Genomic DNA, 15,323 nt, shown 5'->3' with positions numbered 1-15,323 from the left:
TCAGTTTTTTTCTTCCAGCATTTTATGTTTATACAACATCACGTTTAGTGATAGCAGAAGTGACAGTTCCTCTTATTTAAAACCAGACAAGTGTTAAAGATGAATGCTGTGTAAGTGTTTCAAGACATCTGCAGCAGGACCATCAGAACAGATGGACATGATTGATGACTTTGACCTCTATGCGAACGTAGAGAGACCAGCAGGTCACCCAGACAGGATGGAGCGTTGTCGTCAGTGTTGTGGACATGTGTACAAGGATTCCAATCAGGAGGTAAAGACCCCACAAGCCTCGTTTTCAGGTAACCAACACAGAGAAAGATGTGTTGTTGATGATTGTCGCAGTTAAAATACAAGAATTGCTAAAAGAGAAACTAGTTCTGAGTCTTAACATCATGTTTGTAAAACAAAAGGACAGAAATCTTGGAAAATTTGGCTTCAGGATGAAATTTAATCCCAGGAAATATTCTAATCGTTGTGTTGGCTTGTGCAGATAAAGGTTAAAACACATCCTAGATATAGCAGAAGAGACACCTAAATGAATGAAAGCACGAAAACGTTAATGACATTTGGACTGATGCAGAAAATGAAACTTTTTATAATGTATTTTTTGCATTTCAGTTGCTGAAAATGATCAACGTTCGGACAAAAGGCCGCGCCGAGCTGCTGCACTTCTGGCCCTGATCTGCCTTCTCTTGGTGGTTGGCCTCACAACTATGGGTTTCCTGTGTAAATTATTATACTTTCTCCACAAACGTCTGGTTGTTTACTTCGCCAACGATTATCTTTTCATTTTGATGTCAGCGATGGCAGCAAATGGAGTAATGTTTCATCGGGAATGTGTCACAGATACAAAGCACAGCTCAGAAAAGCAACTGGCTCGACTGGTCACCATCTACACCAACATGACGAGTCAGCTACTGACCCAAAACAGGGAGGTCCAACAGCGCTTCAACAACCTCAGCAAAGACACCGACGAATTACAAAAAATGTTACGAGGTAACTGAAGAAAGGTCATTTTTCAGAGATTCTGATAAGTGCCAAAGACTCAAAAAAAAAAAACAACCTGAAAACTTCTCCATATGTGTACTTTGCTAATTTAATCTCTACACCCTCAAATTTTCAACGATGAAGGTTTATTCTGAAGTTTCTCCTCCACAGAGTTCTCATTTCTCACAGATGAGACTCTGACTTATTGAAACACATTTATATGATTTTTCCATGTGTGTTTCCTGCCCCGCTGGAAAAGAATGGGTGTATTTCAGCGGAAGTCTCTACCAAGTTTCCTCCACCAAGAAAACCTGGAATCAGAGCAGAAGTGACTGTTTTCAGAAAGGTGCAGACCTGCTGATCATCAACAGCAAAGAAGAGCAGGTATCACAGTTCACAAGAGCAGGACCAAATATTCACCAGAGAGTTTAATTTAATCACCTTTTTGATGGTTTGTGTTGGAAACAAGGCTTTTGCCAACCGGTTCCAGAAGTACATGTGGATCGGCTTGACCGACGTGACCAACGAGGGGTCGTGGAAATGGGTGGACGGGACGGCGATGTCTACAAGGTTACTGTCTTTGATAAGAGGACTAACTTTGGTTGTTTTCTGACACAAGTCTTCTTTTTCTCCAGTTACTGGAGTTCAAAGGAGCCGAACGGCGGGAAAGGCGAAAACTGTGGTGATATAAAGAACTTCAATGCAGAAAAGAGCTGGAACGATGAATCCTGCTCTCTTTCCCTCTTGTGGATCTGTGAAAAGAAGCTTTATCAGTGACCGACATGTAATCAAATCAGCAATTAAATCTTTTGTCGCCTCTGAAACCATGGTAACGGTGTTGGTGATGCATTGATAATCAGCTAAAAGACCTTGAAAACAGGACATTCTGCTTCTGGTTTATATATAATATTTGGTTTGTGAAAGTGTATTTTCACTGTGTGTCGGTGCATTTTGAAGCAGGAAAACTGGTGCCTGTGATGCACGAATGAACCAGTCGCATCAGCAGCTTTGGGTCTGTTTATTTACTCACTGGTAGTTACTAAAATAGCAGCAGCTTTGTGTCAATGACGTGATCTATTACGCTTGTTATTACAGCTCTGGACCAGTTTGGCAATGAACAAAATAAAAAATAGTGTGCTTCATAAGCTTTTAATAACTGATCAACACGTCTCTGCTCTCCCTCTTTAGTCGACATTATTCAATTTAAAGTGGTAAAAGACAGCAGTTGAATTCAGGTTTTTTTTTTAGCATCACAAGTGCCAGAACACGTTCAGAGCATATGTGAACTTTCTCCGTGACCCCGAAAACAGGAAACAAGTGGTTAAGAAAATAGATTGCAACGATAGATATGAAGGTATGAAAATATAACTAGCAGAAGTGACGGTTCCTCTTATTTACAGCCACATGCCTGTGAAAAATGCATTTTGTGTAAGTGTTTCAGGACATCTGCAGCTGGACGGATACAAGAAAATACAAATTTCTCCAGCTTCTCATGTTCTTTCTTCCTGAGGTTGCTATCACTTGGGATAGCTTGGAAAGCCAATTGTGCGGGTGAGCATCAGATGCGGCATATATCAAGGAGATGTCCTGTGCCCCCCTGCTGTTCTGCATCGGCTTAAACCCCCTCAGCCAGATCATCACAAAGAGTGGCTTTGGGTTCTGAAGTGGAACAACCATCAGCCACCTCCTCTACATGGATGACACCAAGCTGTGTGCCAAGAACGAACGTGACATTGACCCTGATTCACCTCACTGGGATCTATAGCAAAGACATCGGGATGTCATTAGGACTAGATAAATGTGGACATCTAGAAGAGGAAAGTTGATCACAACTGATGGGATTAAACTACCTGAAGGGAACGTCACAGATGTGCAGGAAAGCTATAAATACCTGGGGATCCCCCAGGTAACTGGTAACCATGAGGAGGAAGTTAGGAGGTTAGCCACAGCTAAATACCTGCAGAGGTTAAGACAGGTGCTGAAAAGTCAGCTGAATGGTAAGCACAAGATCCAGGCCATTAACACTTACGCCCTGCCATTAACACTTACGCCCTGCTGGCATAACACCCTGGCCACTGGAAGAGATACAAGCCACTGACATCAAAACAAGGAAGCTCCTTACCATGCATGGAGGGTTTCATCCTAAGTCCAGTGTCCTGAGGCTGTACACAAAGAGAAAGGAAGGGGGCTGAGGACTAGTAAGTGTCCGAACTACTGTCCAGGAGGAAACAACAAGCCTCCGAGAGTACATCAAGAAGATGGCCCCCACTGACCCACTGCTGAGTGAATGCCTCAGGCAACAAAAGCCCACCAAGGAGGAGGAACCCGAGGGGCTATCATGGAAGGATAAGCCAATGAATGTACCACCGACAAATTGAGGAAGTGGCTGATATTGAGAAAACCTACCAGTGCCTAGAAAAGGCCGGACTGAAAGACAGCACAGAGGCACTACTCATGGCTCCACAAGAACAGGCCCTGAGCACCAGAGCAAGAGAGGCCAGGGTCTACCATACCAGACAAGACCCCAGGTGTAGGCTGTGTGGAGACGCCCCTGAGACAGTCCAGCACATCACAGCAGGGTGCAAGATGCTAGCAGGCAAGGCATACATGGAGCGGCATAACCAGGTGGCTGGCCTAGTGTACAGCAGGAGTCAGCAACACAGTGCCCGTGGGCACCAAGTCGCCCGCAATGACCACATGAGTCGCCCGCAAGCCTGTTCTAAAAATAGCAAAACTCACAAGTGAGGTGTGTCTAAGAATTTTTTTTAAAATCACACCTGCATTTACATAGATTTTAAAATGACAATGTCTTAAAAATAAATAAAAATATAAATAAAGTGACGTGAACTCTGACCCAGTTCAAAGGTCAGTATTGTGCGCATGAAAGAACCTTTGCTCTTGTGGAGAATAAACTAGCGGGCAGTGAAGATGGTGAGTGGAGGGCAATTTTCTACCCCAAAAACATGGCAAAAAGAAGACAGTAAATTTATCATTTTCAAAGTGAATGGGAGGAAGAGTAATTTTTTACTACTGTGAAAGGAAGGTGTGTATGTTGCGTCTGTGGGGCGACTGTGATGACAGTGAAGCAGCACAATGTGGAGAGACGCTTCACTACGCGTCATGAAAGCTACAACGCTAATGCTAACTGCCCACCGGGAAGCATTCTACAGTCAGAGAAGGCCCAGGAGCTAAAAAATGTGTTTATAAAATGTAACAGATTTTGAGCAGAATTGCAGTAGATTTGTTCAGTTAAGATTTATTCAATATGAAAGTTAATTTTTTTTTTTAAATGTTGCATAACTTTTAAAAACATGGTTCAACATAGTTTATGAATTGTTAAAATGGTTTAGTTTCTTATGGTTGAAAGGGTCTGGTGAAAACTCGACATTTTTTTTCTGATCAAATGTGGAAGTGATCATCTGAACAATTGCTGAGATTAATAATAATAGCGTTGAATATTGATCTTTTCTGTTACCCATTCTAAGTTATTGATACACACGATCCATTTATTTTAGAGGAGTGTGTCAAGCGGTAGCTCTTGGTTTCAAAAAGGTTGGTGACCCCTGGTGTACTGGAGCATCTGCACTGAGTATGGACTGGAGATCCCGGGGTCCAGGTGTGAGACACCCCCGAAAGTGCTGGAGGACAAGCAGGCCAAGATCCTGTCTAAGTTGTATTTGTATGCAGATCTGTCCTGAGACGTACCGGTATATGAATCATCAGGTTTTAAAAAAACATCCATTGCATTGTATTACTTCACGCTAGCCCGAATATAAGACGACCCTGATTATAAGACGACCCCCTCTTTTTCAAGACTCAAGTTTGAAAAACGACTTTTTGAACACCAAATTTAATTTTTATACAGAAAATAATTACAGTACATCTGAAACAAATGATTATATCTTCGACCCACTTTTCTCCAGATTGTCGCTACATTTCTATATTTTCTGTTATCTCTTCTCTTATTTTCTTCTCGCTATTTTTTATTTTTCTTCTTCGTGCTACCGCTATTTTTAGTTTTCTTCTTCGTGACAGGGGTTCGCTTTGGCCTGAGACGTTAAGTTCAGCATTCGCTTTAAAGATATCTGGCGCCATCTAGCGTTGTGAATGGGTATAATGTCTAGACCGCGAATGTAAGACGACCCCCACTTTTTCAGTCTTATTTCAACGCAAAAAACACCGTCTTATATTCGGGCCAATACGGGTAACCACCGCAGGTTTTCAATAGCAAAGTGAAAGTCTTTTTTTGTGTGATTTGATGCTGCAACCCTTCTCCCACTCGAGAAATCAGTTGTTTTTGATGAGTCACACAAGATGTGGTTGTCTAGACCGGCGTTTCAATTATGTCAAATAAAACTACATTGTTGCAAAGGGCTACAGTGATTTATATTTTCACTTCTGCTTCATGAGAAACAGTTCACCACTAACAAATACTTCACCTCACACATTGTTACGCTGTAACATTTAAAATGAAAATATCTGTAAAAAAAAATGGAAATGGAATCATGAAACAATTGGATGCTTGTTTCAGGACTATGATACAACACTGATACATTTGGCGATTTTTCCAGATTCAAAAGAACTTTGATCTTCCAATGATCAAAAGCCACTGGGCACGCATCCTAAAACATCCTACAATGCTATTTAATCTCGTATTAATACTGCGTAATGTGTACGCGAACTTTATCGGGATCCACGATTTTACCTCGCAGACAGTACCACCAAGTAACCAGCAGGGGAGGCAAACAAACAAAAGAGAGATTCACGCAGCAAAGAAGAAGTGTTGCATCCAATCAGACAAGACGTCCATTTTAAACCAGAGTTAGCAGCGCTGATGGGAATTTCCCATCTTTTTGGTGAGCCGTATTTTTGGACTCTTCCCTGTCTCACCGTTCGCCCCATTACCAGTATATTGACTGCATGTTTGCAGTTATATTACCTCGAAATGCGTTGATTATTGAACTGGAGTCGTGTTGTATATTATGTGGAATGTTAGCTAATTCTTAAAAAGGCAATTAGTTCTGGCATAGAGCTAGCCTCGGGTACAACGCTTCAAAGGCTCGGCTGGTTGACGATCTTGCCGGATCGCCACAGGCGGAGAGTTCCTGGTCAGTCAGTGAAAACCACAACACCGTCACCGACCCGGAGCTATTCATGAACACTTGGGAGCTTTTGGCTTCATGAGGTCTGTCTGTCGTGGATTTTGAGCACACGGCCGTCGCATTTTCCCAACTGTTTCATGGGAACCCAGGAGGGGGAGAGAGGTAAGTTGGGATTCGGTGGTCCGGTGCATTCAAGGCTAACGACACGTATGGTTAATTGACGCTAACGTTAGCTTCCTGCTTTCGGCTACTTCCCCGTTGTCATTTATGGTCAAAGTTTGGACTTGTCTTATTTAACCGTTAACATCTAAAACACGATTAAGTCATCAGTCTCCAGTTTTTGTCATTTAGAGACGTACTTTCTTCCTAAATTAGCACCATGCCTGAGTATTTTCATACTACCGATGAAAGTTTCGGGGAAAAAGCTGGAGGGGATTTATGGCATTTAAACTAGTCTGTACCATTGCCTGTAGTTTGTAGTAACATTAAGCCATTACTACCATGTAGTTTACGACCAAAACTTGCTGTTAATTATTGACGCCGTTCTTTTGGTTCCACTGTTTACGGTCGCTGTTCGGTGAGAGGAAAAATGACTCCCGCAGTGACCGGAAGGACTCCCTTGACTTTTTTGTTTTCTGCAGACTGGATCGATGTGGCAAATAATCTGCTCCGCCAGTGTCACACAAACCCCAGGGTGAGGAAGCTGACGGACTGTGATGCAGATGTGTTCATTGCTCTTTACGAGAACATTCTGGGGGAAAAGGTTCCAGGTAAACAGCCTGAAGAGCTTGTTTTAGTCACGTGATGCAGTAATATGTAGAGTATTTTTGTCATAACAAGCATTTGTGAGGCTTTTCCTGCTTAATCCCGGATACATTAGGATTATATACCATGCGTGTATTCTTGGCCAGTTTCTCAACTCCCATCCACACCACCAAGGGTCAAAGGTTAATGATATGGGGTTCTGGAGTTGACAGAACTTGTGGTGTTGCTGTAGTTAGCAATGCAGGCATGAGCTGTTTAATATGAACGGCGTTGTGATTGCAAGCAATTAGAGCTGAAGTGTTTAAATGTGTGCCACGTGTTTGGATCAGTGGTTTTTTGAATGGTTTTATGTGTTCTGTTTATCCGTAGTGGTGTGTTTGTTTGTGCTTAGATTATATCGCAGCGGCAGGAAGTCAGGAGGATGATATCCATAACGTTCAGTCAGTGATTGATTCACTGTCCCTGGATTACCTTCAGATCAGCCTCTCGCACATTACAGGTACCGTGATCTACTTAAGAAATAAGGACTTTATTTGGCATACATGTGTTTCTGAGTGAAAAGTGAATATTTTGTCTTCTATTTTTGTTGAGTGGTAAATATAACAGATGTCTGCATGGTTACAGGTGAAAATGTCATCCGCGGGGATAAGGATTCAATCAAGAACCTCCTGGAAATCTTTGATGGCCTCCTCGAATATCTTAAAGAGGAAATGATCGAAGAGTCACAGAATGGTGGGAGCCATCACTCTCCCTTCCTGTTTTTTTCTGTTTTTTTTGTTACAATTTCTGATTATTCTATGAAGGTTTCTGCCAACTGCTGCTTCCATAATATTGAGAAAGGATTTTTAACAAGAAGATACGATCAGAGATGACCGATTATTCTGCTCGTTGTGGGTTAGCAGTGGTGAAAGGGCAAATTTCACAACTTTAAACATTCAGTGTATTTCCTCTTTACTATCTTTGTTGAGGTTAGATGTTCTCTCTCCTTTTTTTGGGCCTTTCCACTGAACAGTCAGCTCTTTTGGCAGAACTGAGGATGTCTTTGTTTGAATGAGGCCCTCTGTCAGCCTACTGCCATGCTCCAATTAGTAGTTGATAATTGTTGGTCCGATGTGTTTCTATGAGCTTTTAAAACTTGCTTTTTGATTGCAAAGCGTGTTTGTTCTTGAATCTGCCATTGATTGGAACTGCAATGATGATTTGTTGATGTGTTCTTTTAGCTGCTCTTCACATCTTTATCTTTTCAGATGGAATCGCAGCACTGAGGAACAGTACCGTCACAGAGGAGCCCGAACAATCCTCGTCTTCCATCGGAGAGTAAGAACTTCACCTTTTCAGCAGTGTATTTTATGTCCTAGAACACTAAAGAGGTCCTTGCTAATATAGGAATTGCGTTATAAAATGATAATGATTGAATTACATTACAGTATCACTTCTTTTTCGTCTATGTGTCAGCTGTTTGACGGCTTGTGTGACGCCTTTTAGACGCCCTGCATTTGGCATTTTCCTTAAGTGCACTTTCGGATGGTACATCCTGTTGAAGCAACGCCCAGCGTGGCTCAGTTAGCAGTGTAAATATTAGGATGTTAAACAATGTCGCCCGGCAGATCCATGTGTTTGGTGACTACTGCGGGAATCCACTAAATGCTATGTTGATCACACCATTTCTGTTTAAACGGCCCAAATTTCAGCATAAAAAAGATGAAGGTTTAAGATTCGTGCTCTAAAGGCCACCTGTTTAGATGTAAATTGAAGGAGGTGTCACAGTCAGGATATCCTTGGGGAGTGCGTTCCAGAAACGGGGTCCTATGGTGGACATACGGGCAGGAGGAGTAACCACGAGTGAGGCAGAGCATCGCCTGTGCGTACCAGAGGGTGTGCAGTTATCTGGGATTTCTGTGGCTTTAGGGGGAGCACAGAGGTGGAAGTATTTGGTCCACAAGTATTTTAAAGAAGTTCTTATGAATTTAATATCTTGTTATCGATCAGGTCTCTTGTACACGCCAGTAAACTCTCCCTCCATTCATCCGATGCTGAGGAGCAGAGATCGGATGGTGAACTCTTGGGTTTGGGGGTCTCGGCACGCACATTTACAGCCAAACAGGAAGGTAAAACAGTGAACACGGCACAGCGTTAGTTTCAAACAATATGACTGCACAATATGACCATATTTTAATATGGTTCACAACTGGTTGTTCTGTTCCACACCTCAGATGGGGTCACTACCTCACGTCCCACCGAGACCCATGATGGTCCCCAGACCGAATCCCCGCTCACAGCCATTGCTCTGCAGGCACCGAACCAGAGCGATGGCCCCCCAGTAGGCGACCGTTCCAGCCAAGGCCACACGGGGGAGTGCGCCACTGAGGTAGTCTTCCGATACAGAAAGATGATTTACTACTGGACAGAAACTTAATCTTCCCCACTTTAGAAACAATAAATTACAGTAAATTAATGAATGTGAAATGAATGCCATAATATAAGATCGTTCATACATGCGGGCACATTTGGATATTCTGCCATATAGACGACTCTTTCACACCCACCAATATTTCAGTGCTCTAAAAAAATACAACTTAATAAGAGAGAGTGTGTGTTCACCTTTAGTTTTTGCGTTTGCTTCTTCAGGGTGTGATGAACAGAATTTGGGAGGGCAGAGTGCCGATGGCGCTCCTGTATCGGGAATGAAAGCGAGTCATTGTGTCCCTCTGACAAAAGATCCTTTTCATATGAACCAAGCGATTCAGTTGCGTGATGTGACTATTTGGATCTGTAATTTCTTGAGCACAAAGGGTCTTTATTTATTAATTTTTGAGTAATATTATGAGTAAAGGGTATCAACAGAGGCGACATCACTTTTGACAGGTTTAAGGTTTCTGGAACGTTTGATGGTTCATTTCCTTTGAGCAACTGACTGTATTTACCGCTCGTTCTTGACCTCGTTTTAATTTCCTCATCACTATTTAATCTACAGAGATCTCAGCCACCAGCTGACGTCGTGGTTATCAACGGGCTACAGTCTCCTGGTAGGTAAAGCGCACACAAAAGCTAAGAATCGGACTGACGCCTGCGTCACAGATCGTTATAGAGACGATCTGATGTTTATTGCAAGGCCCCAAGTAGAAAATCGCCACAGGAGTTTAAGGAACAACAATGTTATTGATTCCATCTTTCACTTCGTATCCAGCAGCGACTGAGAGATCGTTGCCCTGTCAGCTGAAATCCAGGGCAGAGGTGGAGGAGGAGACACTGGAGGTACGACGGCAACAAGCTGAGACTTGTTAAATAATCTGCTTGATGGTTCAGCGACCTGAACAGAAGAGATTTGTGTTAAATACAAAAATGTGGCACGGCACTGAATGCAGATGCAATTTTCTTTTGACGCTGATCTTTTTATTTTTTTGCCTGACCTCAGCCAACGAATGGAGGCCCCAGGAGGGTTTTATTTCACACCCAGCCGGATGTTCTTTACCTCACTCTGCAGGATGGGAGGCCTGCCACCTCCCTCTCACCTCCAGACGTGGAGGACGATGAGGACGTGTGCGCTACAAATAGACACCTGGACGCCCAGACGCACCACAAATACAAGAGAAGCCCAAGGTAGTGCACGGCTAAGGTGGCGACGGTGTGGGAACGCGAGGGCGGCGTGACGATGCTTGCTGTGTATTTTCGAGCAGGAGCAGGTTGCCCGAGGACGGCGTGGAAGGATCCCTGTCGGACCAGAGACGAAAGAATAAGCAGGCGGAGAAAGAGCTGCACCACATATCTGAGAAACTCTCCCATCGGCTGGAGGAACTCGACCAGGTGCTCCGAAGGAGAGGAGATTTTGCCTTCACGCTTCAGCGGAGTCCAGTTTCAATATAAACCCTTTCTGTTTTTAGATGCTTAAACGAGTTCTGGTTGAAAGTGGAGAAACGGGAGAGGACGACCAAGGGTCGCATCACAGTGGGAGCCTCACAGAGGGTCACGGGACTCCCAGACAGCACACAGGTACGCACAATCTGACAGTCGTAGGCCAACATAACTCCTTTCAAATTAAACATCAGTAGGTTCAAAGTTTTACCAGGGCTGCCTGTGAAATTCCGTGTAGGTTTAAGACATCTGACGACGATTAAACTGGAACGTTTCCTAGATGCAGAATCCAGCCGCCAGACTGAGTCTTTATCGCCCGGCTCCTCACGAGGTCCTTCCTCCCTCCCGGAACAAGGCAACACCTCCACTCTGGAGGGCGTAAGACCAACCCTTCTCACAGCTTCTCAACACTCAAGACGGGACCAACACCAAAGGTGGTCTCACAGGAAACACGAGGTGATTTATTTCCCAGCCCGAACCCTTAAAGTTTTCTTGCTATTCAACAATTTGAGAACATTTCAACTCTTCCAGCATCAGCAGAATAGGACCTATGAAGAGTCAAAGAGAGGTCAGGACGAAGACCAGGCAGATGTAGATGAGGCACGTCTGAAGGCCCAGGAAGCCGTAAGTCATTTGTGTATCAGTCTAGACACATATAATGGGTAAAAATCATAGATGTGTGTGGAACATGGTGTGTTTCTGCTAAACCAACTCTTTGTTTGGTGCATGTGCAGGAGCGACAGTACCGAGAGGCTATTCTGAGGGATGTTTCTCAGGTCAACACGCCATCCAGGGGCAGAACAACGCCCCAACATACACCACCCTCATCAGGGCGGAGACGCCACGAGATTAGAAGACCCTCCCTCAAGTCAGTTTTTACTAAATGAAAACACTTTAAATGTAGTTTTTTGGGCTTTTGCCATAATTAAGATAAGAAGTTCTTTCGAAATGGAGATATGCCATATCTCTGTCCAGCTTTCCTCTGTTTCACGCCTTTATTCTGTCCTTTCTCCACCCAGTGAAAGTGAATGAGAACGAGCTGCTCCCTGCACTCTTGGAGGAGTTACCGCACCTCCACATCTCCCCCCACTCCCTGGGGCGCATGTGGGAGCAGCAGATGCAGCAGGCCCACAGGCTCCGCGCAGCGGCGTCCCCGTCCAGTCGGCGCGGTGGCAAACTGGGCAGCCAGGTTGGACAGTGGCCGTTGCAGATTCTCCCGGAACAGCAGAGTTTAGCGTGTTTGACTGTTCTGTTGCTTCTCTGCAGCTGCAGGAAGCCCAGAGGAAGCACGACCTGCTCGTAGAGCACCTCCACAAAGACCAAGAGCACAAAAGACGCCTGGTGAGCCCTGAAACCGCCTTTCCACGCGCACGCGGTCGCCTTCCTGATCTGCACAATCGCGACGTCCGTTGTGGCCCCGTTAAACCTGAAACACTGAATCTTCCAGAGAGAGTTCAAGGAGCGCATCCAGCAGCAGAAGATGACCCAGAGCCGACTGAGGGAACGCAGACAGCAGACGGCACGAGCCAAGAAATACTACGACGACTACCACGTCCAGCACCGTGCACGCCTGATGAGGATGCGCACCAAAGAGGAGAAGGTGAACATTGAACTGTAGAGGGTGAAACATTCTACAACAGTAGAGCGTGTTGTTAGGATTGAACTGGTGTTTAACTGATTTGTGCCCGTGTGTTTAGATGTTTCGGCAGCTATTCGAGGAGAGTTTAGAGCTACAGAAAGTTCGGCTACGAGAGCAGAGAGCTTATGCCAGGGAGCAGCGTCAGGAGCAGCAAAGGCGATACCAGGATCACGTCACATCAATGGAGAACTACTACAAAGACCAAGTAGGATCACACTGGCCGTGCTGTTCTTTTAAATTAACCTTCATGGTTCAGGCCGACATTCTTTCACTGTTTCTCTCCAATAGTTTTCTATTCTAGCCGAAAAGCTGGCACAGGAGCGACAGGAGGTCCAGGTTCGGAAAAAAGCTCAGGAAAAGGTGAACGCTTTGGTTCAATACACGGTGCCTTGATTTTGAAGATGAGCGCGGATTATTCAAATTGTTCACTCTTGCATTGGCAGGTCCTGCTGAGGATGAAGCGGGAATTGCGTTCGAGGATGGAACACGAGATCGAGGAACTGCAGAAGATCATCACCCACAACGACGAGGACAACTTCATCCAGGATCTGGAGGTCCAGAGGCTGCGCAATCGGATGCAGATGGCGTCCTTCCAGTTCAACACGAGCTATCTGCAATGAGCAGAGACGGGAACCAACGAGCTGGCTTAAGCTCCGCCTACTGGAAACTGGACGTCGCTGTTTCCGCCCCCTACAAGTGATGGTACAGATGGCGAATGATGCCTTCTGCCCGGCCTTGAGAGATGAAAACGGTCACATTTACGCTTGTTACGGATCATGAAGTGAACTGTACCGTCTGTAGCTGCTAGCATATGAGCTAAGAAATCCTCTCCACCCTGCTGCTACACTTTAATGACACCTTGGACCAAGTCCCCTTCTTCTGTTTCAGTACTTAAGAATGTTCTAACGAGACTCCTTCCCTCTGCAGTCTGTGTTGATACTGTAGCAAATTTTTTAAAATTCCTGTTGCCAAATTAGAACAACAGATGAGTCTTAATATAACACATGGACTGACTTTTAAATATGCAACATGTCTTTGTTTTAACCGTGCCACTATTTATTTTTAAACTGATTTTGAATCCGCTTGGTGTTGTGCTCTCTGGTCATCAGGGGGCGACGATAATCACTTTTAATTCTTTTCCTTAATTCTCTTGTAGCAGTTTTGTAATCCTCTACCAGAACCTCAAACAGGATTGTTTGAAAATACACCAAGACTTGCAGTTAAAGATCGGTGTGTAACAAGTTTGTGTCTGAACATTGGCTGCGTTGGCTCGCTCTTAATGGGCCTCAACAGGTTATGATGGGTTTGAAAACTGAACAGTTGAAGTTGTAAAACAAAAAAAAAAACTTGACCTTGAAGCACAAATGGTTCCAAAGCTGCTTAGACTCAATCGGTAACAACTGCCATGTCTTGATGAGCCGACTCTGGCCGAGTCGTTGCCTCGTGTCAGACTGCTGATCCAGAGGGACAGCGAATTCAGTTCAGTTTCTGTAAATAGTCCTCGCCAAGCTCCGGCAGGTTGGTCCATCTCCAGCAGCTCTGGCACAGACGGCACTTCTGGGTGATCTCAAGCTTCAGCCCTGTGACGCGCTTCCTGAAGCTGCACCGTCGGTGACACGTCCGACACGACTCGAAGAGCTCCAGGATGCACTCCTCGTCAACAATGGATTCCGAGGAGCTGAGAGCCAAGAAAAAATACATTTGAAACACAAGTAAGAGTCCCTCAACTGTCATCTCAGGATATTTGACCCTGAGGTCATCGTACCTCCCCAGGTCCACGAGGTGACGTCCGTCTCCCACACTTAATGAGATGGTGAAATCTTCAGCCTCTGCTGGATTATCTGGTGAATTGTTTTCTTCATTAAAACAGTGCACATATGTTATGTTCCTCAGGACTGCTGAAGGCAACACGACTGACCACTTTTACAGCTTCCCGACTCATCAGTTGCCGTCTCATCGGCTTTTGATTTTTGACTGAGACGTTCGTTTTTCCGGGGTTTCTGAAAGAAGACAACCACAACTCGTCGGACGAGGGTTGGCGAAGATCAGCGAAAATCAAAAGCAATTCTATTTAAACGTGTTAAAGTTGGAGGCAGTTTTTTTTCTTAAAGTGGCCTGGTATTTTGGATATTTGATTCAATGAACACAGAATTTAGATATCTCCTACGTGATTCAATACTGAGTTTATCTCAATGAAATATATACACAAATGTCTAAAAGCATCCATAAACATTGTGTGTCATTATCTTTTTATGCAAAATAAGGTTTTAGGTAATACTTCTACCAGTTTGAGATGAAATGAGAAGGATTTCACAGCATCTTCATCTTCCAAGATAAGATCATCACTGGAACACATTAGCAAAGTCGTGATTAATATGAAAATGGATCGAAAGGATCAATATAACATTAACAGTGTCGTGCGTGCGTGTTGTGGTTACCTGTCTGAGAGGACACGGATGCTGGATTTAGGGAGAAGATGGAGGTTTCTGAAGGGCGAATGATGCGGTGGAAGACATGCGTTTCTCATATCTACAGACAAAACCAGACCATCAAATGCGGTATTCCTTCTGTAAACGTGATTCTTTCGAACCCATCCGCGGTTGGATCATCGGTGATTTAACTTATTATTCCGTTCGATTCGGCACGTTTTCAGCTGCCGTTGAAACCCCGTTAAAACGTCCATTTTCATTTAAAAAAAAAAAAGATTTCCGAGATTGGGACAACAAACTGTTCCAATCCACAGGTTTGTTATTGCAGATGAGAAATTAATAGCGCAGTACTCACATCACATGTGCGCATGCGCAAACTAATTTAAACCCACCGCTTTCTTCAAATATTGGAGGACAGACTCACTCACCGATCCAACAGAAAGAAGGCGACTTCGGTGTTGTTCTGAAATCCATTGGCCACCTTGACAGACCTCCATTTGGGAAAAGCGACGCCGATATTGATCCTTGTTTTATGCCTTCGTCTGTCTC

At 44.3% G+C, this 15,323-nt stretch overlaps 2 protein-coding genes across 3 annotated transcripts; both read left to right on the top strand.

The window, feature by feature from the left end:
- Positions 1-73: 73 nt before the first annotated feature.
- On the top strand, positions 74-2,147 carry LOC105418384 (CD209 antigen-like protein 2). 2 transcript variants are annotated; one of them, XM_029850668.1, is made up of 6 exons: positions 74-299; positions 619-726; positions 847-996; positions 1,247-1,371; positions 1,457-1,557; positions 1,623-2,147. In XM_029850668.1, exons 1-6 carry the CDS (start codon positions 104-106, stop codon positions 1,762-1,764), a joined length of 822 nt encoding a protein of 273 aa, XP_029706528.1. In that variant the 5' UTR covers positions 74-103; the 3' UTR covers positions 1,765-2,147. The 2 variants fall into 2 exon arrangements, with proteins under 2 accessions (XP_029706528.1, XP_029706529.1); XM_029850669.1 differs by having other exon boundaries at positions 87-271.
- A 3,655-nt stretch (positions 2,148-5,802) lies between these two features.
- On the top strand, positions 5,803-13,566 carry LOC101070144 (centrosomal protein of 95 kDa-like). The gene is made up of 21 exons (XM_029850608.1): positions 5,803-6,251; positions 6,731-6,859; positions 7,246-7,353; positions 7,479-7,586; positions 8,102-8,171; positions 8,844-8,962; positions 9,068-9,222; positions 9,829-9,880; positions 10,042-10,109; positions 10,270-10,454; positions 10,529-10,658; positions 10,736-10,844; positions 10,945-11,162; positions 11,238-11,330; positions 11,441-11,589; positions 11,661-11,895; positions 11,973-12,047; positions 12,154-12,306; positions 12,404-12,550; positions 12,634-12,705; positions 12,789-13,566. The coding sequence occupies exons 1-21, from the start codon at positions 6,227-6,229 to the stop codon at positions 12,963-12,965; spliced, it is 2,577 nt and encodes an 858-aa protein (XP_029706468.1). The 5' UTR covers positions 5,803-6,226; the 3' UTR covers positions 12,966-13,566.
- The last annotated feature ends 1,757 nt before the right edge of the window (positions 13,567-15,323 follow it).

This window comes from Takifugu rubripes, chromosome 17, assembly GCF_901000725.2.
Source record: "Takifugu rubripes chromosome 17, fTakRub1.2, whole genome shotgun sequence".
Taxonomy (NCBI): Eukaryota; Metazoa; Chordata; class Actinopteri; order Tetraodontiformes; family Tetraodontidae; genus Takifugu; species Takifugu rubripes.
This window is presented reverse-complemented; position numbering and strand designations above follow the sequence as displayed.

What these genes read in the sequence shown, in the direction of transcription:
- LOC101070144 (XM_029850608.1), top strand. Translation starts at nt 6,227, where the DNA reads ATGGGAACCCAGGAGGGGGAGAGAG. An exon ending in GGTCTCACAGGAAACACGAG is followed by an intron (nt 11,163 to 11,237) that starts GTGATTTATTTC and finishes CAACTCTTCCAG; the next exon opens with CATCAGCAGAATAGGACCTA. An exon ending in GGAAAAAAGCTCAGGAAAAG is followed by an intron (nt 12,706 to 12,788) that starts GTGAACGCTTTG and finishes TTGCATTGGCAG; the next exon opens with GTCCTGCTGAGGATGAAGCG.
- LOC105418384 (XM_029850668.1), top strand. Translation starts at nt 104, where the DNA reads ATGCTGTGTAAGTGTTTCAAGACATCTGCAGCAGGACCATCAGAACAG. An exon ending in CACAACTATGGGTTTCCTGT is followed by an intron (nt 727 to 846) that starts GTAAATTATTAT and finishes AATGTGTCACAG; the next exon opens with ATACAAAGCACAGCTCAGAA. An exon ending in TCAACAGCAAAGAAGAGCAG is followed by an intron (nt 1,372 to 1,456) that starts GTATCACAGTTC and finishes GTTGGAAACAAG; the next exon opens with GCTTTTGCCAACCGGTTCCA.